Source organism: Lottia gigantea, assembly GCF_000327385.1.
Source record: "Lottia gigantea unplaced genomic scaffold LOTGIsca_23, whole genome shotgun sequence".
Taxonomy (NCBI): domain Eukaryota; kingdom Metazoa; phylum Mollusca; class Gastropoda; family Lottiidae; genus Lottia; species Lottia gigantea.
The window spans coordinates 82,274-106,177 of NW_008708645.1; the positions used below are offsets into that span (position 1 = coordinate 82,274).

The 23,904-nt window shown below is 34.6% G+C and overlaps 2 protein-coding genes across 2 annotated transcripts in view; one reads left to right on the top strand and one right to left on the bottom strand.

Moving 5' to 3' along the window:
• Window positions 1-5,290: 5,290 nt before the first annotated feature.
• On the bottom strand, window positions 5,291-6,043 carry LOTGIDRAFT_116260 (hypothetical protein; the record flags this gene model as incomplete). The annotated part of the gene is made up of 3 exons (XM_009054882.1): window positions 5,291-5,401; window positions 5,521-5,647; window positions 5,991-6,043. Coding segments are annotated over 3 exons (291 nt in total), but the record flags the coding sequence as incomplete, so codon positions are not given.
• A 6,570-nt stretch (window positions 6,044-12,613) lies between these two features.
• Window positions 12,614-23,904, top strand: part of LOTGIDRAFT_116243 (hypothetical protein) — a gene marked incomplete at both ends in the record, with an annotated part of 24,674 nt that continues 13,383 nt past the window's right edge. The window contains 13 exons of the mRNA XM_009054883.1: window positions 12,614-12,724; window positions 13,367-13,510; window positions 14,496-14,577; window positions 15,217-15,326; window positions 15,954-16,093; window positions 18,005-18,051; window positions 18,577-18,713; window positions 19,490-19,581; window positions 20,024-20,189; window positions 21,032-21,109; window positions 21,704-21,823; window positions 22,934-23,005; window positions 23,581-23,726. Coding sequence (XP_009053131.1) covers window positions 12,614-12,724; window positions 13,367-13,510; window positions 14,496-14,577; window positions 15,217-15,326; window positions 15,954-16,093; window positions 18,005-18,051; window positions 18,577-18,713; window positions 19,490-19,581; window positions 20,024-20,189; window positions 21,032-21,109; window positions 21,704-21,823; window positions 22,934-23,005; window positions 23,581-23,726 — 1,445 coding nt within the window. The remainder of the gene's footprint in view (window positions 12,725-13,366; window positions 13,511-14,495; window positions 14,578-15,216; window positions 15,327-15,953; window positions 16,094-18,004; window positions 18,052-18,576; window positions 18,714-19,489; window positions 19,582-20,023; window positions 20,190-21,031; window positions 21,110-21,703; window positions 21,824-22,933; window positions 23,006-23,580; window positions 23,727-23,904) is intronic.

The following is a 23,904-nucleotide window of genomic DNA, read 5'->3' on the forward strand; positions in this document are numbered from 1 at the left end:
CGATGCTAATGGTGTTTCTATGATCTGATACTAATGCTGTTTCTATCATCGGAAATTACTACAGTGGACCATTAGTTGTAACCCAGAGCTATATGCTAATGATGTTTGTATGGTCTGAAATTACTACAGTGGACCATCAGTTGTAACCCAGAGCTAGATGCTAATGGTGTTTCTATGGTCTGATGATTCTAATGGTGTTTCTATGATCTGATGCTAATGTTGTTTCTATCATCTGAAATTACTACAGTGGACCATCAGTTGTAACCCAGAGCTATATGCTAATGATGTTTGTATCATCTGAAATTACTACAGTGGACCATCAGTTGTAACCCAGAGCTAGATGCTAATGATGTTTATATTATCTGAAATTACTACAGTGGACAACCAGTTGCAACTCAGAGATAGATGCTAATGGTGTTTTATGATCTGTTTTTACTACAGTGGATCATCAGTTGCAATCCAGAGCTAGATGCTAATGGTATTTTATGATCTATATAGACTATATTGGACTTCCTATCCCTGAACGTGATGATGTACCTGATTGACTTGGTGTTATGTTCTCTGAATCATCAGCGAGCCCTTCATAAACTTTCTCACCAGGAGCGGGCAAGCAACATATCGGATTGTAAACGAACCACCTGCGTCCAAATTTAACACAAAGGTCACCATCCGAATCAACATTTATGACTTGACCAACTCTCCCCAAATACTGAAACGAAATAAAATCTAAAAGTTACCAAAAGACAATAAATATAACGAAATAAAACAGTTGTCAAGCACTTCGCTATGCTTGATTGTTCGGCGGGGCAAAGTAATATATCTGGAAGAACAATGATGTATGGTGTTTAGTTGCAGTAATGGAATTGGTGAACTGTTAGGACCTTGATCCCCTATAGCGTGGTATGGTAGCTGTATTCATTTAAGCAGTTCAAGCTTGATTCAGAAAATCCTGGATTGCTAATCCAATATATTATTTTGGAAATGAGTTTGATGCTAAAATAACAGAAATTGAAAAAAAAAATTGAAAAAACATACGCACGTGCTTCATGTCTTCGTTATAACCACCATGGCCGTCCTGGAGGTTTTTAACCTTTTCTTCATCATCTATAATTTTAACAATATCTCCTACGGATGCTCCTACGTTTAAATTCATCTTCTTATATGAAATATACCCATTCGATAAATTGATAACTTATTAAAGTATTTTCTACGAATTTGGGAATACCAAGAAACAGGTCACTGGTGGTTCGAGAATATTATTATGTGCCTTTGAATTCATTTACGTACTTGATAACAAAGACAACATAAAATTAGACTTGGTAATTCTACTTTCATTTTAGAAATATTTCCTTATTCAGACTAGTTAATACCAACGAAAAAACAGAAATATCAAAACTGATATCTACCTGTCTAACTTATTACGATTACTCATACATTTGCTTATGTAAGATCTATATTTATTATCAATGACCTCGGGACGGAAAAAAAAAATTTATTCTACTTTCACTGCCATAATTCTACCCCTTCTTAGATTACAAAATTTATTTTCCAGGCTAGTGTCCTCTTAAAGCCAAAAGAGGGAGCTGAAGTGCTCGGATGGTCCCCGGCAATGATATCCAATGAATACAATATAAAGGAACAATCCTTGGTAAATAGAATTGAATTCTCTGAAATTAGCTTGTCTTATTTATTGTTGTCAACTTTAAACTAGTGTAAGGTTTCTTTAAGAGAAACTCTCTTATAGAAGCACTGGCCTAGGTCAGAAGTAGGGACTGTGGATTTCAGCATTGGAATAACTAGATCATCCTTAAGAGATCTTTATTTTAAACAATACTGTATCATACATTCAAAGTATCACAAGCTTATGATTATCTATTAATGAATCACATCAGAGTTGTCTGAATTCTAACCCCTGTACCCTCTCCCCCCTCCTCCAACCCGCCCTATGGTCGATTAGACCCATTTCTAAATAAACTATTCCGCCCTCCCCCCAAAATTCATCAATTTGTCCCTCTGTTGCCTCTTGACCACCTCCCCATTCTCTATTTAGAGCCCACAATGGTGAAAATACAACACCAACAATAACATAATTTTATTATATTTAGTAATAACAAGATAACACAAAACACAAATTAGACTAATACAGTTATAGAAATATCATATCTTATAAAAATATTAGGTTTGGAAACGTTAAAGAGACAAATCCGCCATTTTTTTTTACGATCGTACCTTAGTCTCAGAAATTTTGTTCACACGTAGGCTACCGTCGAAATATGAGCCTTCAAATCCTTATTCGCGTTTGGAAGTTTAGAAAACGAGTCCTCTTTTTTTAGAGACACTGAAATATACGGTAATTAAACGATTAATAGTTCATCATAACAGTTAATAGGGATCGGTGTGAATCAATATAATTTAAATTAATTACAATGTCGTATCTTTTTTTTGTTTCTATGATATGTTTATGTTTAGTCTACATTGTAATCTAAGAAGTTTTCTACAAATATCCGGTTCCAAAGGTAGTATTTTATCCAATCAAAGCGTGTCAAAGTCTGTCATGTTGTTATACTTTAGGTGTTTGTGTTATACATCTCTGCAAACAAATAACAACCAACAGATTGGTACAAAGCTGAACATAAAGAGCAGAACGAGTAACAAGCAGCAACAACATGGCTAATTATACTAGTATTGTCATCAGCTAAATTTTATGTCCAGTATCCCGGTAAACCAGTAGTTCTGTTACTGGATACAACATTCAGCATTCTCTCCTGGGTTGCCTGGAAAAAATATAAAAACGAGTTTGATATATCACCAAAATCACGGAGCCATTGGTCACAACTTTGGAAAGGGAAATATTTATACGGCTTTAAGCATCGAAATCCTTCTTCCAAGTGAGATAATATCAGACCCTGTGATGGAATAGACACCAATTGTATATCACGTAATGCAGTGATTTAAATTGGATTGTACGACAGTGAATACAGTCAATCATTATAGCTATGTGTTCACAGACATTCTGTAGAGGCTTCTGATTGACTGTTGGCATACAATACAATTAATTCGCTCCTTTTTCAATCTTCCATGATACAAAAAAGATGACTATTGCAGTGAAGATATAAGTACGAAGTTCGTATTAGCTTGACATTGTGAAGAAAGGGGAAACTATTCATGTTAAAGAAAACTTACCACCAGTTGCGACTCTACGGAATATGAACTGTTCACAAACTGGGCATCTATTAGCTTTGAGGGCACAATCTCGACATAGACACTTGTGACCACACGGTACAAGGGTAATACAGGCTGGATTTCCTAAACATCGTCTACATGGTAACTCTGCAAAATTAGGAACAGTTCTTGTCGTTCCACTGTCAGAAGATCCAGTTGACTTTCCTCCGCGTCTGAAAAAAAAAGATTTTTCCTCAGGATTAACATTACTAGAGGGTCGACTTTGTTATGCGATAATTTCACCAATGGCGTTGTCATGTTGGTAGGGGGTGCTGGATCGGCTTTGGCCCCCCACTTTCAAATTTGTTATAATTTTACACACTGAAAGAATGGCCTGTGGCCCCCTTGGACACTTTTGAGGCCCCTGCTCGCCCATTTTTTAGACACGCCACTGGTCATCCAGGAGTCAACGAATTTCAGATGGCCTGAATGAATTTTGAGCATGTATAGATGATGGCCCACTGTTATCGTCTTACCTTTGTTTTATAAACTCCGCCAAACTCCGTTTCATGTTTTCATCTGTACAACACTCTAAAGGCGTTTTGTCGTTCACATTCTTCAGATCTGTCTTAGAGCCATTTTCTATCAAACACTTCGCTACTTTGATTTTCTTCTCGATATCAGAGCCTACTGATAGACCCATCATAGCAGCAAACTGAAATATTCAAAATGAGGTAACATTATGACTTAATATTATAATGCTTTTAATAAAAAAAAAATTAAAGGGATTGCAAAGAGGTTTTTTAAAAATTGTTTGTGTATCGGGAACTGTAACCACTTCAGATCAAGCCGTATTCTTTATTTTATCCGTACTTTTAACTCCCATATTTATGCTTATTAAGACTCTCTTGAAATCTTCAGCCAATCCTTAGTTTTTTAAATGTAAACAAAGCGCCATTTCTTCAATTTTCAATCAGATGACGTCACTAATCTAAACTTTAAACTAAAATAATGCTTTTTACAGCAGAGTGACTCGATAAGTAAAGAAAACCATTAAAATACTACTTTACGTTATAACAGAGCGACTTGTTCAGTAAAGAAAAACATAAGAAACACTGAACCTATAGTACATCGTTCAGTAAACAAAACCATAAAAACACTTCACGTTACAACAACAGAGTGACTCAGTCATTAGACAAAACTATGAAAACACTACGTAACGTTCTAACAGAGCGACTCGTTCATAAGACAAAACCACAAAACACTACGTAACGTTCCAACAGAGCGACTCGTTAAGACAAAACCACAACACACTACTGTACGTTACAACAGAGGGACTCGTTCATTAGACAAAACCACAAAACGCTACGCAGCGTTCCAACAGAGAGACTTGTTCAGACAAAACCACAAAACACTACGTAACGTTACAACAGAGCGACTTGTTAAGACAAAACCACAGCACACTACTGTACGTTACAACAGAGGGACTCGTTCATTAGACAAAACCACAAAACGCTACGTAGCGTTCCAACAGGGAGACTTGTTCAGACAAAACCACAAAACACTACGTAACGTTCCAACAGAGTGACTCGTTCATTAGACAAAACCACAAAACACTACGTAACGTTCCAACAGAGTGACTCGTTCAGTAAACACAACTATAAAAGGCGATTTCCACAGCTATAGGTGGGTCAAAAAGACCATTGATTGTTAAAATTTCAAACTTACAATTGGTTAAATACTTACTTGTTGATGAGTGCCACTACTTGCCTCATTACAACAGGTGTGCAGAGGGCTATTTTTCTTTCTGTCAACAGCATTGATATCGGCATCTGTAGCAGATGATAGAAAATAATATGAAAGTATTTATCTTCAGCAACATGACAATGTGGACCATTTTTTGATGAAGATCCAATGCAATGAGTATTGTAACAGATATATCTGATGCCACACTGTCGGTTGGTATGTTTATCACGTGGTGCACAAACATTTCACTGTTGTAAAAGAAGTTTTTTTTTCTATTTGTTCTATTTTCTATTTTAAGAATATTTAGGCATGGAGACATGAAAGCATTGTTTGTTTAGCATCTTATTATAGCCCATTCGATGTTCTATATTCTTCCGATCATTTACTTACTTTTCTCAATCAAAAGCTGTAAACATTCCAAATGACCTTCTCTAGCAGCTAACATAAGTGGCGTGATGCAATCCAGGTTTTTGCTGTCTACATCTGCGTTTCCCTGGAAATAAAAAATGAAGGTACCACAATATTGACCAAAAGGAGAAGGGGTGGTAGAAAGTGATGTTTGATCGAATATTTTGTATTTTGTATCAAAAAGTAAGATTTTAATGAGTATACCTTTTCAATCAGAAGTTTAGCACAGTCTGTATGGTTGTTTACTGCAGCTATATGTAGAGCTGTGAATCCTTGCGGCATTTTAGCGTTTACCAGCGACTTATGCCCATCTAATATTTTATCCACAGCACTTTGATAGAAAACAGAAAACAGAAAAGGCAATAAAAACATGGAGCTGACAATAAAATGAAAAGAGAAGATCAAAAGTTCTTATTTCCGTGTCATTTCTAGGAAGTTTTAAACGAGGGGTTGTGGAATTTGAACCCACAAAGCCTTAAGAAGATTTACAGGGAGATCATTCTCACTGCTTTGGGTTTGCAAACTTTTTATCGACTTCGAGATAGTATATGTTTAATCCAAAGCGTACATACACATGTTCCTTTCTTTTAAATTGTTACGACGTAAGAGTAAAAGAAATACAAATTAAAATAAAGAAATACAAATTAGATCAAAAGCTTTTGTAGAAAACTTACATTGCCTGGCCTTTTAAAGAGGCGTGATGTAAGGCGTTGAAAGCCTTTATATTGACAATTTCAGGGTTGGTTTCTTTACACAGAATAGCTATGGCGTCTTTACTTCCAGTTGCTATAGCATCATGGAGTGCAGTATCACCACTACAATCCTACAGAAGAGAAATGTGGATGGAGATTGGGAAACATATGTCACTCTTGTTCGATTTGAATTTCGTTTTTATGGTTTGAACTGACGACTGTTGATTGTATTATTTCTGTCACTTTGTTGGACGACAGCAATGATGATGCTGCAGATTATAATCATGAAGTGCTTGATGAAGCTACGACGACGTCGATGATGATTATGCTTGATGACACTACGGGAACGATGACGAGGATGATGATGCTTAATGACGCTACGGCGACGACGACGGAGATAATGATACTTGATGACGCTACGGCGACGACGACGACGAAGATGATGATGCTAAATGACGCTACGGCGACGAAGACGGGGTTGATGAAACTTGATGACGCCACTGCGACGACAAGGATGATGAGGTTTGATGAAGTTACGGTGACGACGAGGTTGATGATGATGCTTGATGACGCTACGGTGACGATGAAAACCTTCATGTTTGATGAAGCTACGTCGACGACGATGATGATGATTGATGATGCTTTATGATCCTAGATGACGCTACAACGATGTCGAAATTGAGGATGATGTTGCTACAGCTGATGATGATGATGTTTGTTGATTCTACCATCTCGGCTGAATTAATTTAGCCAATGAAAAGTAGGACATACCTGTAAATTGACGTCACAACCATTGCTGATAATCATCTCCACCAATTTACTGTAATTAGTAGCTGCTGCATAGTGTAGAGCAGTTGTACCTTTATGATTGGCAATGTTCACATCAGTGCCTCTTTCAATCAGCAACTTTCCAATAGCTGGCTCTTTGCTACAAAAGAATGAAAACTTTTTAGGTATATTTCTGAAACATTATACTGTACAGTGTGCCTTGTCGTTTTCTGATATTCACAACATATTCAAATGATGATGACGGAGGGTAATAGAAGCTGATAATGATGATTTTTACTCACCCGGCTATAGCAGTCATTAATGGTGTGTCACCATCCTTATCAACTTTATTAACATCTCCACCCTTGTTCAGCAGTTCTAATACAATTTCACGATGGCCTTTATTGCTGGCTATAGAAAGAGGGGTCAAACCTTGATGTAGTGTGTTCACCTGAAACCAAACTCACGGGTATGACGTTAAATTGTTTAAGACAATCGTTGGGGGAATGGTAAAACAAACTAATAACGATGGATTAAATACAATGTTAAAGATGATGGTTTGGGATGCCCGGCATGCATGCCTATATTTAAGTCCTCAACTTTTGATAAATGATGTATCCATGCAAACCACACATCTTGTAAACCAGAGAAACAGTGTCTACTTACCAATCCCGGGTTATCAGTCAGGACTTTACGAACCGTGCTTATATTATTTTGAACTATTGCAATAAATAGGACTGGGGTAGACATCGATTGGGACCTCGTTTCAGTCAATCCGCTTTCTATCATCATGTTCATAAAAGCATCATTGAAAGCTGCAACAAACAGAATTCAGTTTGACACGAAATTTCGAAAATGAAAGAGAAACAATATAATCTATATATACATATATTTCTATAATCTGAAATTACTACAGTGGACCATCAGTTCCAACTCAGAGCTAGATGCTAATGGTGTTTCTATGATTTGATGCTAATGGTGTTTCTATAATCTGAAATTACTACAGTGGACCATCAAGTGCAAATAAAGAGGTAGATGCTAATGGTGTTTCTATGATCTGACAGGACTATATTGTTTGTTATATCCCAGACCGTGATGATGTACCTGATTGATTGGGTGTCATGTTCTCTGAATCATCATTGTTCCCTTCATAAACTTTCTCGCCAGGAGCGGACAAGCAACACATCGGATTGTAAACGAACCACCTGCTTCCAAATTTAACATAAAGATCACCATCCGAATCAACATTTATGACTTGACCAACTCTCCCCAAATACTGGAACGAAATAAAATCTAGAATGAGTGAAGTTACCCAAAGACAATAAATGTAACGAAAATAAAACAGTTGTCAGGCACTTAGCCATACTTGATTGTTCGGAAGTTGAGAGAGAGAGAGAGAGAGAGAGAGAGAGAGAGAGGGGGGGTGGTGTTGGTGGGGGTGACTGCAAAGTAATATATCTGGAGGGAGAATGGCGTATGGTGTTTTGTTGAGGTAATGGAATTGATGGGTTGTAAGAATCCCCCCACCCCCTCTCCCTTGTAGCATAGCATCACAGTTGTATTCATTTGAGCAGTTCAAGCTTGATTCAGACAATCCTGGATATCGTGGATTGCAAAATAAGTTATTTACGAAAATTACAAAGTTGTGATGCTAAAGAAATAGAAATTGAAAAAAAAATAATTGAAAAACATACGCACGTGCTTCATCTTATCGTTATATCCACCATGGCCGTCCTGGAGGTTTTTAACCTTTTCTTCATCATCTATAATTTTAACAATATCTCCTACGGATGCTCCTACGTTTAAATTCATCTTCTTATATGAAATATACCCATTCGAAAAATTGATAACTTATTAAAGAATTTTGTACGAATTTGGGAATTCCAAGAAACAGGTCACTGGTGGTTCGAGAATATTCATATGTCTCCATATACATTCATTTACGTACTTGATAACAAAGACAACATAAAATTAGACTTGGTAATTCTACTTTCATTTTAGAAATATTTCCTTATTCAGTCGTGTTTATATATAGACCAAGCTTTATGAATCGATAAATAGGTTGTCGAAAGGGGTATATTATTGGTTGTATGAGACCTCCCATAAAACAAAAATGTCAAAACCAATGGTACCCACAGACTTTGAATTGCAAAATAATGGGGGAATCAATTCTAAAAGCAGGATTTAACTTAGCCACACTACACCACTTGTCAAAACTGTTGAAGCAAGTATGAAGAGTAGGCCTAGTCTTACTTTCGTGTTTTTTAAAATACTTCCTCGTCTATGTAAAATCATTTTCATGGGAAAGGGGTAAAGAGAAAATCCTTGGGGATGCCAACGAAGTACTCAGTGGCGGAGCCAAAGGGGGGCGGAGGGGGAAGCCGCCCCGAGAGCAAAAATCTCACAACTATAGGTTAGAAATTCGCCCAATTTCAGATATTTCGACCCCTCGCCCCCCTCGGATGTAAACCTGGCTATGCCAAAAAACCAGGAGTAGTATACCATATAATGTGATGATAACAATGTAGCCTAAATTGTAGAAACGGTGAAACTGCTCTCTTAATGGCGGAATCTCAGTAAACAATATAATTATTTTTTTAGAAAAAAAGGAGGGATGAAAATGAGAAATCCTGTTTACCAGACAGAATTGGCTCTAAATCTCTTGTCTTCAGAGATAAAAACTTTGAATATATTGAACGACAGATTCTTACTTGCAATGGTTTGGTTAGTTGACAAAATAGAAATGTCAAATCTGATATTTACCTGTAGAATTTGTTACGATTAGGCCTACTCGTAATTCGAGTATTTCACGCCACTGTTCATTGTGAATAGGCTATAATATAAAGGGACAATCCTTGTAAATTCGATCAACGCGATTAAATTCTCTGAAATTAAGCTATATCGTGTAATTTTCACAAGCACAGTGATCATAAGGGTTAATTGTATTCAGAATACCTTAATCTCAGCTAGGCCTCCTTATATTACTTTTCAAAATAAAAATACGACGTATGATCGTCTACAATTCATCAACAGATTTGTATAGGCCTACGCCCACATGGAAATGTGGACGATTATTATCGTCGGCCCTGTAGCCTAAGTCCGCCCATCTGTCCGTTTTCATTTCTGGTAGGCACAACAGAGGCTGTAGTTTTCATCCTGTGTTGATGAATCTCGGTATGCATGTATATAGGCTATTGATGAGATTTTGGTCAAGTTTGAACTTGGTAATAATCGAGTGAACGGTTTCGGAGTTATTGCCCTTGATTTTGTAAAACCGCGTCAAATTTGGCTTGTTAGCACGATATGGTTTGGAGACTACAGTTTTCTGATTTCTAGCCAGATGTAGTCTAGTCATACAAGACCAGTGTGTTTGCCCTCGCCTTCATTTACGCAGTTTATTTCTCATTAGCCTAATGTAATAGAGGCAATATATTTTAATTGTAAATATTATTTATTTTAGCCAGATATTATTTTTACTAACATACTGTCATCACTTTTCAATTTCAGATCAACTGAGTGAACTCTTCCTTCCTTCACTCACTCAGGCTTATTTCTTCTCATCTTTTTCTTTCTCTCCATTGGTCTGTCCTTAGTTTCACCATTGTGTATATTGGTTACCCCTGGATTGTGACTATTTCCTATAGTTTTGTTTTCATTAATTTTATATATTTCAAAGTGGAAGGTGTTTCAACTCCCTTATTGAAATATAGAAGGATCCTTCAATGATTTAAATTTGTATTTTTCATTTCAATTTGGATATCATTGTGTCTAAGGATTTATTTGTATATTTGGTAAGTTAATCTTATTTGGTATTTCTCTTTTTGTTGTTTATTTTGTAAATAGGTTATATTGGCCAATTTCATTGCCAAGTAATAGCCATTTTGGATCCATATACATATGGGTTTCTGTTTTTGCATTAGGTACATTTTTATAAAGCATTACGTTCATCACAGTAATTTCCTTAAACTTACATTATCACATTTTATTCCTTTGTAGACTAGACCTCAATTGTTGAATTCAAGCCTCTAGCTTGATTGACTCCTTAAACCCCTTTTTGCTTAGGGTAGGCTAAGTCTTATTGCATTTTTGTATATAATTGTATTACGCCATTTACGGTATATTTTGTTTCAAGACTGTTTGTATAGTTAGTATTTCTAGTTATTATTTTAATAACAAGATCAAGGAAAATAGTTGTATTATAGGGTTTATATTCAGGTATTATTGTAGTAATTAATATTCTTCTTTTGAATATTTCAGGGTTTTTGTTAAGTAATAAAGTTTTATCAACCCATTTGGATGTGTGGTTAATTTGCCTACCCTAATTCCTGACCACCCATATCATACATAGGCCTTCATGAGGGCTAAGCCTAGAAAAATACCACAACATGATTAAAATTTGTTCCAAAGTCGGCTAAAATGCACAAAATTCTTATTGTGTGTTAGCTTAGCCCGTGGTCAACATTTCGTTTTTCTGAGAGCGTCGTCTGCTTGTTTACACCGGAACTCTCTATACCATAATGCAACTGGATAAGAGTGGCAAGCAAATAAAAACCGAAAGTGAATTTTAGAATAAATAATAAATTGTAAGTACCGTTATATAGAGCCTTATACGTAGCACAGCTAAGTTGTTTAGTCAGGGCATTTCATGTTGTAAGGCCTAATGCACGGACACTCAGAACAGTCTAAAATGAATAGAAAATAGGCTCAAACTCAAATAAACTAGCTCTTTTCAAAGGTGAAAATGCAGTTTACTATAAAAATAAAATAGACTCTATATTTGATCAAAAGTTAACATTGTAATGTAACATTTCTTGAACTAAGCACAGGCCCTTGAAGCTCTGTCAATAATGATAAAATATGGGCAATGTGGAGAAAATAGTGTCAACGTTGAAACTGTCATATTTGATTAATATTGACAACTTCAAAGGCCTGTGTCACAGTGTGTGTGCCATTACACTTATGCCAATATGCAATTTTTTTTGTGGGACTGGAGTGTAATGGTTTTTGGTTGACCTTATTAGTTTTAATTTTTTGGGTTTTAGTCTTTGCCCCTGTGTTTCTGTCCACAATTGTTGTTAAGAGCTGGTTATTTGGATTTTTGTGAGAGTTTGTAATCACCCAAAGATGAACCTTATTGAAAATCAGACTGAACAGATAAAGAAACTAATTGGAATATTAACTCAAATGTCCATAATGCAAAAGATAATTGTCAGAAAACAACAACCTTTAGCTTCAGCACGAAGGATTGTTTGAGTGTCTTTCATGTTATTGTAATGTGATATTGCTAGGGCTGTGGATTGTAGCTTAAAATCGTGTTGGGATATATTGTGATACCGTACATCTCTGTATAAATATCATTGAGTTGAGCTCTTTTTTATACGCCCACATGAAATACAGAGCTTATATTGGCGTCATTGACCATCAGTATGTCTGTCTATCCACAATTGTGTGTTAACATTCTAAAAGACACAATTCTTGACGGATTCTGACAAAAATATGTTGTGAGTGTTTGTTATCACCTAAGATGACACGAGTCGCCCATGTTCTTGAAAACGTGTTCAATTTTTAGGGTTTCGATAACAGAATAGGCAGCGACAATCTGCAGGACATACTGAGTACGACAAGAGCAAACAAACCTCAAATTTTACATGTAGGTTGCACAGGCCTGTATTAGAGACTTGGTTTAGCATTGATTTACTGGCACAATATTTTATGTCGTAACTAAAAGCCCATGCTAGACACCATCTTCTGTTGGTAACAATGTAAGAATTTAGTTCTATGCCAACTGCTATAATGGCCTCGTAGATCTAATCAGAAAGTGTTTAATTTTAGAGAAAATGACAGATATAAAGTCAATTCTGTATGCTTGGTGCGGTAAAAAGAAATGTGTACCAGAATATGAATTTAATTCAGTTGGCCCAAAACATAAGCAAAGATTTAAGTGTGAGGTAAGTACAATTTTTCTGTAAGCTTACATATATTGAAAATTCTTGAATTAATGTAGATGCGTATTTTAGTCACTTCTGTTGGTTGGTCCATCCTCAATATCTTTTATCTATATCTTTGGTAAAAGTTTGGATTTCTCACCCTAATACCATATAACGTTAATATTTTTCTCACAAAACCTGAGATATTTTAGACATTACAATAAATGGTCTAGACATGACTAACAAACACAGGAAATGACTAACAAAACACTAGACATGACTAACAAAACACGACTGGGTATCCACCAGCAAATTGAGATTGGTTACCGATGGCAAACTACTGATTAATAATCGAAATAATTCAGTTGAGAAACCCTGTAAATACTCAATTAAAAACATGCAAAAATTCTGAATTTCATGTGTAATTTTTGTGTCATGGAAGTATATTCTTGCTTTGATCGGTTATTATAGTTTATTGTGGGTATGTGCTGAAAGGAAACTATGTTGAAGAGATTACTACTTGTTAACGGGAAAATGTAACTTTGACATATATAATCCATTATGAAATTTGATAATCGATAAACGAAATTATGAATTCCTAGCAACGATAATTTCAATAATTTTACCTACATGACTAGAGTGTATAGTATATCTCTTTTATAGGTGAGAGTAGAAGGGTTTGACTATATAGCCGTTGGAAATTCAACCAATAAAAAGGATGCCCAAGCTAATGCTGCTCGAGATTTTTGTCAACATTTAGTAAGACAGGGTTTGATGGCACCAGCTGAACTCCCTGATTTTGCTTCTGTAAGTATCCTTTGATATCTGAATACAGAAAAGGTGAGGAGAAAAAAATGGTTGATACAGATCTGTTAAACACATTATACAATCCTAAATCTTCCTTGAATGTCTTATATAAGTTCCATATTTTGATTTTTCTTATGCTCAGATTATAATGTGCATTATCTTCGGCCGTAGACATAGAGTTTCAAAGACATAATGTGTCAGGAATTGAAATGAATAATCTCATCCATGGTGGGATATCACCTAGCTATATAAAGTTTTTTCTTTCTTCCAACACACCAGAAGCAAGATTAATTCATTTCTTAATTGCTTCCGTTAGTGTATGTTGAATTCCTGTGAAGCTATGTTACCATATTGTCATTCTTTTATAGACCTTATCAACCATATTGAATACAGAAACAAACTTTAAAGCCTCCTTCTATAGTAACTTTCAGATTAAGTTTACCATCATTTCTGAGAAAGGGCAGTTTCCTCGCTGTTTATCGGCTGTTCAGTGGCATCACATTGTTTATTCATTAATATGACGTCACATTGGCTATTCATTAATATGACGTCACATTGGCTATTCATTAATATGACGTCACATTGGCTATTCATTAATATGACGTCACATTGGCTATTCATTAATATGACGTCACATTAGCTATTCATTAATATGACGTCGCATTGGCTATTCATTAATATAACGTCACATTGGCTATTCATTAATATGACATCACATTGGCTATTCATTAATGTAACATCACATTGGCTATTCATTAATATGACGTCACATTGGCTATTCATTGATATGACGTCACATTGGCTATTCATTAATATGGCATCACATTTGCTATTCATTAATATGACGTCACATTGGCTATTCATTAATATGACGTCACATTGGGCTATTCATTCATATGAACCTCGCTTTCAGTGTCTAAAAAAAAAAGGCGCTAATAAGACTAATTATGTTGTGTTATATTACAATTAAGCTTAATATTTCCAGGCTCCTAGTGTGTTTAAATCAGAGGGAGAAGCAGCACCATTACCAGGTGGACGACAGGCCCCCCACATTGGTTTAGAATTGGGTAAGATTGATTATTACAATGTAACTGTTAAATATTGTTCTGTGAAGAGGTCAAGAGATAAAATACAGGATTGTCTTGTCTTCAGATTTTTTCAGATTGTTTATTTCTTTTCATGTGAGAAACTCTAAATCTCATTTGCACCATTCCATTTCCCTGCACATTGGCTGTGAATTTTGAAATTTTTAAAAGCTCCACCAGACCATCAAACATGGGCTGAAGTATTTATTGACGTATGGTATTAGAACACCATGTTAAAAAGCCAAGTGATTTTCTGCCATTGGCAAATAAATTTCCCTTTTAAATTGGACTTCTGGCTGTGCATTGTAACTGGTAGAACAAGAGTTAACACAATACACTAAAGCAGACTATCTCAACCTTAGTGATGGTTGCAGAATTGAAATGTCAGTTTAACTCAATTATTAATAGTACCGGTACCTGTATATATAGAACAAAAACAACTTGCAGCAATTGTGATTTCTTGGACAGGGTAGAATAAACCCAGCAACTAATTGGATTCTTGCTGCTATAGTTACTATCAGTGGGTGAAAATTCAGTTTCTCCCAGAATCTGCCAGGTCCAGGGCAAAATTTACTTGACCTCACCATATTCCTTTTAACAATTTTTTTTTCATTTGTTAAGGTGGGCCTAGTGTTTCTCAGCAAGGTTCCATGAGAGAATTTCCACGTTATGAGCGAGGTCCACCACAAGAATATTTAGATAGATTAGCTGATGAAAGAAGAGTAGCTGAGGTATATACTTATATAGATTGATATTTGCTTTGAAATCGAATCCATTTTTCTACAACAAGCCGATCATAGATCAACAATCATAGCCTATCAATTTGTCCCAGTATTATTTCCAAAAGGCGCCAGATGTTGTATCCTTACTCTTGTAGACACCTGATAACACTTTTCATTATGAAATACTTAGTATATTTCTTCATTAGATTTTACCAATGAATTGCCTAAATTTTGATTTCTGGTTTCTATTCTTTGTTCTTGGTTTTTATTTCTTGTGCAATTTGACAATAAAACTAAGCAAATTGGTTGCCAAAGATAAAAATAAATGATAGTTTGGCTGCAATCTTGAATTTCCTGAGATTTGTGTGTCAAATGAGAACATGTAATTAAAAACAACATCAGTTGATATTTTAATTTCAAATTTGCTTTTTCCCCAATTTCAGGTTGAAATTTAGGCAAAGTTTATAGGCTTGCATCTAGTGACAATATTGTGACAGATTTGGACCAAATGATTAGTTATAACTTAAGGGCCCTACAGAAAACCAAAACAAGTGTGAAAGATGTGTATGACTAAAAGTTAAAAATTATATGGTTAAAATTTGTTATCAATTATTTTGTTTATACTTCAAATTTCAGTCAGAAGATGTTGATTTAAATGCAGATCTCCATGGCAATTGGACATTGGAGAATGCTAAAAGTCGCCTTCATCAGTTTTTACAGATGAATAAAATACAGACAGATTATAAGTATAATGTAGTGGGCCCTGATCATAACAGGTAAGATTTGGGATATTCTTGGCATAAGTGGCTGGTGAGCCAACAATTTTATAACTCACACGAAATTACCAAATACCATCCTTTAATACCCAACATTTCGTCAAAAACATTTTGGCATCATCAGGAGAAGTGTTATCGTTTATTACTCTAGTACACATCAAATAAATTATTGTACAACCAGTAAGTGGTATTTGTGATCCCTTCATAAAGTTATTGCTGCCAGCTTTCTTTCTTCATTTTGGAATCACCACATGAAATGTGGAGCTTATATTGGTGTCAACTAGAAATGAGTGTTTGTTATCACCCAAGGATGAACCCTATAATAAATCAGAAATCATGAAATAGATAAAAAGTAGTAAAACACTGTAAATTGATATAAGTTTATTATCTGTAAACTCTGTAAACTGGTATTAGTTTATTATCTGTAAAACACTGTAAACTGGTATTAGTTTATTATTTGTAAACTACTGTGGACTGGTATTAGTTTGTTATCTGTAAAAAAAACTGTAGACTGGTATTAGTTTATTATCTGTAAAACACTGTAAACTGGTATTAGTTTATTATCTGTAAAACACTGTAAACTGGTATTAGTTTATTATCTGTAAAACGCAGTAAACTGGTATTTGTTAAATTATCTGTAAAACACAGTAAACTGGTATTAGTTTATTATCTGTAATCTGGTATTAGTTTATTATCTGTAAAACACTGTAAACTGGTATTAGTTTACTATCTGTAAAACACTGTAAATTGGTATTAGTTTAATTATCTGTTAAACACAGTAAACTGGTATGAGTCTATTATCTGTAAACTTGTATTAGTTTATTATCTGTAAAACACTGTAAACTGGTATTAGTTTATTATCTGTAAAACACTGTAGGCTGGTATTAGTTTATTATCTGTAAACTGATTTTAGTTTATTATCTGTAAACTGATTTTAGTTTATTATCTGTAAAACACGGTAAACTGGATAAGTTATATTATCTGCAAATATTATAGACTAAAAAAGCTTTTCTTAGTTATATTTTGGGCAATATAAGTCAAATAGAATGAATTTAAAACCTGAAGAGATGGTGAACTAGCTGTAATGAACAAATAACCAGTATGAAATGATCACTTCAATGTTTAGTTTTTTAACATATGGTTATCATTGAAAAAAAATATATATAATCCTTTAGTGGCCCTTGTATCTTGATATGTATAGTATTGTGGCATGAAGAGCAATACCCTGCACTATTAACAATTTCTCAATAAAGAAAACTATTTTGTCCAAAACATGTAAACCATGCGTATGCTTTCCTTGATCATTGTGGCTAGATTTTATATTGGAAATAGTAAAACATATCTTTTTCTGTGATATCACTAAATTTGATATGGAAAATGATACTTCATAGTATTTGTTGATACAGGTTATTTGTTCATTGCAAGTGGTTTATGGTTAAAAGAAATCTCTTGATGAGTCCAGTCTTTTTGAAGGTAAGAGTACCCAAAAAATAATGCTGAATTATACTGATTGGTCCCTGAATCAAGTCTGGGGCCTGTTTTACAAAAACTTAATTTAGAGGGATTTTAGTATTCTAGTAATCTGATTGGCTAATAGCTACAATCCATTTTAATTTCCACTTTTAAAGCCAATCAGATTACTTAATTTCTTAAAATCTTGTCTGTAATTCAGTCAAAAAATTGTTAAACAGGCCCCTGGTATGTATCCAATGAGTATTGCAGGAATTTCAATAATTATTTAGTTTAATTGAAATATCGTCTTATATAGAGATTCTATTCTTTAGTCATGACACCTGGTAAGTCTAACTGATGAATATATACACTTGTTAATCAAGTTTAAATTTCATGTCCATTCTAAGAGGTAGTATTCTTTATAACCTACTGAACCATTTCCCAACTCTTGAATTTCAGAAGTTTTCTAGCTGAAATGAGTTTCTATGTAAAACAGTTAAGACAGAGTAAGTAAAACTTTTAAATCAATTTTAGATAGAAAGTGCATATATATATATATATGCATGAAAGCATGATCTTTTATAATGTTATAATGTCTGTTTTCCACTCTTTTTTGGGAGGTTTTTGGAAATACTTTGAAATTGAAACACACATTAAACGTGGGGTTTATATTGGCGTCACTCCTGTGACAGGAGTCCTGTCCATTCATCTGTCCGTCTGTCCACAAGTGCTCTCTAGAAGGCACAACTCTTGAAAGATTTTGATGAAACTTGGTATGAGTGTTATTAATCACCCAAGGATGAACCCTATTGAAAAGCAGAAAAATCAAATAAAATTTAGTATGAGTTATTGCCCTTGTTCATGAAATGCTCATTAACACTGTAGAAGGCACAGACAGATTCAGACAGATTCAGATGAAATTGGGTATGATTTTAATCGCCCAAGGATGAATCCTATTGAAAACCAGTGGTCGTATATTACGTTGTCTGGCAAGCTATCTTATTAAGTTTTATCCTTGTTTCTGCTTTTAGATATCCATTCCAAAGAGCATGGTTCCAATAAACAAGTAGCATCAAAATCTTGTGCTCTATCTTTAGTCAGACAGTTATATCATATGAAAGTGATTGAGGCTTTCACGGGTCAGAAAAAGAAAAAGGAATCTGAGCAGGTAAATGTATAAATCTTTGATCTGAGCTATGTATAGTAACATGAAGCACCTGTTAAAAAATCTTGAACTTTGAGTACCTAGTTTAGACCAGTTTCTCGATAATTGTCGGTTTCAGACAGGATAATCTTGACCACAAAAATCAATGTAATTTTTTTTGTAATACGATTTATGATAATTGATACCCTATCACGATAAACCTCTTAATTATTCAAAGCCTAATTGATACCCTATCACGATAAACCTCTCAATTATTCAAAGCCTAATTGATACCCTATCACGATAAACCTCTCAATTATTCAAAGCCTAATTGATACCCTATCACGATAAACCTCTCAATTATTCAAAGCCTAATGGATACCCTATCACGATAAACCTCTCAATTATTCAAAGCCTAATTAATACCCTATCACGTTAAACCTCTCAATTATTCAAAGCCTAATTGATACCCTATCACGATAAACCTCTCAATTATTCAAAGCCTTATTGATGCCCTATCACGATAAACCTCTCAATATTCAAAGCCCAATTCACACCCTATCACGATAAACCTCTCAATTATTCAATCAAGAAACTGATTAACCGTTTAAACACTAGATTAAACACCATGTTGGATATCTGTCACGGGACAGTGCCTTGAAATTATACTTCTATTGTTTCCATAAGAAATGTGAACAGACAGACAGGGGCGATGGCAATATATGTTCACATTTAGCTTCGTACTTAAAGTATTGAATCTTTTCAGCGGGTGCTTGTAATTAATTTGTTTTATTTTGTAGATACCTCCATTAGAAGTAGCTATAAGTGAAGAATTGGACTCTCACATCAATGATGTTTTGGGCAAATGGAATCTTCAACCAACCCATAAGGTGTGCATTCCTGATTTTATACATTCTCCTATTTTTTGTGTTAGAAGGTGATAAGATAATAGTCTCATAGAAGCACTGGCCTAGGTCATAAAGCAGTGGTTCCCAATCTTTCTCAGCCTTCATGCCCCCTGGAGCAATCACTTGGACATTTCACATCCCCACAAATTTGTTTCATCCACATTTCAAGCATGTGATGATGTGAGGGGCACTCTTAACTCAAAATAAATTCTTCTCCTACACCAGTTGGCCACACCTGACACCCTAATCCCAAATCCCCAGGGGTCATAAAGTAAAGATTTATGATAAAATAAGGTACAAGTTAAAGGTTATGGTTTTTGTGTTGTCTGTGATCACACGTCAGTAGTGTAGAAACCCTATATATAACCAAATCAACATCTTGATTTTATTTTTGTGTTTTAATTTTTAGGGAGGGTATGACCCTAGTGCTGCTGAAGATGGAAAAGGATTGTCGTTGTTATGTCCCTTGTCTTTGGATGAATTTGAGCCTGCTCGTAAGCGTGGTGGCGCAGGTGTTGTTTCATGGTCACCACCACAACCTAACTGGAACCCTTGGTTGAACTGTAATATTGATGAAGGCCCATTGGCTACGGTAAGTGTTTTTTTTTTTGCTTAGACCTAAAAACAAGGTCAGGTAAAACCTTTTTATACGCCCATATTATAATGTGGTTGTATATTGTTGTTGCCCCTGTCCGTCCGTCGATCCTTCCATCCACAATTAGCTTGTGACAACTATACAGGCTACATGAGATCTTGGTCAAGTTCAGATTTGAAGATTTTTTGATGAACGATTTTTGAGTTATTGCCCTTTACTTGTCAAAAACATGTCAAAATTTGTTTGTGAACACTATAGAGCCTACAGTTTTCATTTGATTTTAATGAAATTTGGTGTAATTATCTATTACAATGATATCTTGGACAAGTTTGAATTTGACAATTTTTCAATGAATGGTTTTTGAGTTATTGCTCTTGACTTAGGAAAAACATGTGTGATCATTTATAATGATGAGATCTTGTTCAACTTCAAGTTAACAATTTTTTGATGAATGGTTTTTGAGTTATTGCCTTTGACTTAGGAAAAATGCGTTAAAATTTGTTCGTGAACACTATTGGTTTGGCAGTTTATGACCAAATTTTATGAAATTTTGCGTGTTTGATTAAATCAACAATATCTTGTACAAATTAGATATTTGGTATGATTTGACACAGACTGGTGACCGACTTTGATATACTGAAAATTTATCAGGGTTGCTAGGCAACCACTTGTTACATATTGTTTTTGTCATTGATAATATTTGATGAAATTATTGACTGAAGTAAGAATTCCTAGTAGATCCCGAAGGATTAAGAAGGGAAAGTAACTGTTTGTAGTCATAAACTAAAGGCATTAAAACTAGATTTCAAACTTTTGATATTAATGATTTTATTTTTCAGGCCTCATTAGATGAAATTAGTCAAGATTTGTTTAACAATCTAGAAAGGCAAAGAAATGAAGATTCAGCTTTACAAACTGTAAGAATTGATGTTATAAGTCTACATTGAAATGTGAAATAAAATGGTCAAATTACCATCCTGAGCCTGTTGGTTTTCACGAGTGACTTTGCCTGATGAGTTTGTATAGCACTTTCATGTGTCTCTCAGTGGTATTCCCTCTGCAATTTGATATTTACAATTTAACATAATGTTTTATGGATTTCCCTATTATGATTTTTTGTTAAAAAAAAAGTAATAACAGCATTGTTTGTGGGAATTTTAGCCTGTTGGTGTATGGACATTTATAGTTTTTTCTTATTATGGTAATTTAATATCATTTGCGTTATTTGAAGCATGTAATAGGCTTAGAGAGATAGCAATTCACAAGTCCACATGGAAAATAGTTCTGACTGTGTGGTAAAGGCTGTGCACATTAAAGATCCCTTGACAGTTAGAAATCGAAAAAGAGCAGGCTCATTGTACCCTGCATGGAGTTGCCGTCTTCATTATCCCACATGGTGCAGAAAAGTAGGACGTTAAACTCCATTCATTTCATTTTTGTTCTAAAGCTGCCTTTGAAATTTGTTGATTTATAGAGCTGTTTTGTGACTTCTTGTCTCTGTGTTATTTTAGATGTTAGATGATAGATCTAAGTTACCAGTGAGTCAATCCCATGATCATATTTTACAAGCTGTCAATCAATCACCTATTATAGTTATTAGAGGTGAAACAGGGTGTGGTAAAACAACACAGGTAAGAAAACTATACAATAAGACCCAAGCTACTTTTATCTGCAGTTGAGACTGTATTTGTAAGAGTGAAAAAATTGCTCCTATTTTTGATTAAAACAACTCTATTTATCTACAATCTCTATTGTATTAACGAATCACAGACTGATAGAAAATTGAGCGATCTTTGCGCTTACGGATGCTGAATGGATCTTTAAATAGCAAGAATGATGCGAAGGTATTCGCAGATAAGATATTGCCCTGACATTCATTGGATTATGTCTTTACGCATGGTTAATTAGTACATATGTATTTAGTATGTCGTGTACTACAGATATAGTACAGTGCGTATATACGGAAAAAAGGAGTCTGGATTTTAGATTAATATAACGTGTAAGCTTGAGTATTAGTTTTGAGTATTTCTGTGAAAATCTATATCATTAGAAATAACTTAATAACCCATCCAGATGTAATAACATTGAGTGTTCTTTTCTCATCTCATCTTAACATATTGTTTTGTTCTTGATCCCTAAAATAAAATATTGTATTTCTCTCATTATATGACAAAAGCTTCCACAATCTTATAAAGAATTGGTTTTTTAGGGTCCAGAAAAACTTTTTTATACGCCACATTATAACGTTGTTTTAAATAATAAAACTTCTGTCAAAATAAGCCACTTCTTCCTCCGTTTCCTCTGGGAGTCCAAAACCATCACAAATATTATGTGGTCGTATATTGTTGTTGCCGATGTCAGTCTATCTGCCTGTGCACAATTGGCTCGTGAACACAATGGAGGCTACAGTTTTTATCTGATGTGTTCATCCGAGGCACTCAAAGATGTAGACGCGTATCCATAGAAGGAAATGTTTATTTTTCACAATTCGGACAGAAAAAATCAGCCAAAAGGCGAAAAACTCCCTTCCTCAACCCTTGCTTATGAGACCAAATAGAATGTCAACGAATTTTTAGGGGCGTCCACCGTCGATATCGTGGCACAGCTTCTTAATAGCTGATATCTGACCAAAAATATAAAACGAAAAAATTATAGCAGATCACACATCAAATATAGGTTGTATTACAAGCTGATTTGACAAGAATGCTTTCACCATCTAAAAATTATTTTTTTTATTGTAGGTTCCTCAATTTATATTAGATCAAATGATTAACCAAGGTCGTGGTTCAGAGTGTAATATTATTGTCACTCAGGTTAGTATAAGGTTTTATAACAGTTACTCTCTTATAGAAGCACTGGCCTAAGTAAAAGTAGGGGATTTCAGCATTGGAATACACCAATTTGATAGAAAATTACCTACTTCTAGAGGGATTTACATGATAAGCAAATAATTCAGAAATACAAAGTGATTGTTTCAGGGAGTTATAAAAGGAGATCTAATCTATCATGGACAAGAAACATAACTAAGATATTTATTCCTTTTGTAAGCAGTCACCGAACCTTTAGTATAGATGTTAGGGAATTCATTCTGAAGTTCTTAGTGTAACATACCAATATTATATACAAAAAGAGGAAAATAACATGAAATACCAAAATTTGATAGAAAGTGTATCCAATTTTCATAAAGATTAAATTTAGATTTGTTTATGTTATTAAATTTCAACTTTTAGGTTTATTAGAACAATTCCAGTAAAAAATCTTCCTATTTCAATTCCATTTTGGGTTCGAAACTTTCCTGGTTAAGCCTAATACCCTTGGACTAGTTTTTACAGGCCCACATGAATTAATGCCTTATAGAGTGAAGTTATGTATTCATATTCTATTTTAGCCCAGAAGAATCAGTGCCATATCCATTGCTGAGAGAGTGGCTAATGAAAGGGCAGAAAATTTGGGTATTTCCACTGGTTACAGTGTAAGATTTGAGACAGTCATGCCTAGAGCATACGGTTCTATAATGTACTGTACAGTTGGTAAGTATTAGCTTTGTAATACTCTGAAAGATTAAAGCTGGATTGATGCAGCCGATTTACTGTTATTTTTAAACCTACCTTTACCAACCTATTTTGATCAATCTTTATGGGCTGTTTTCTACAACTAATGGCTACAGAATAGCAATTTAACAATTTCCAAATTTTTGTACGTCCACATGAAA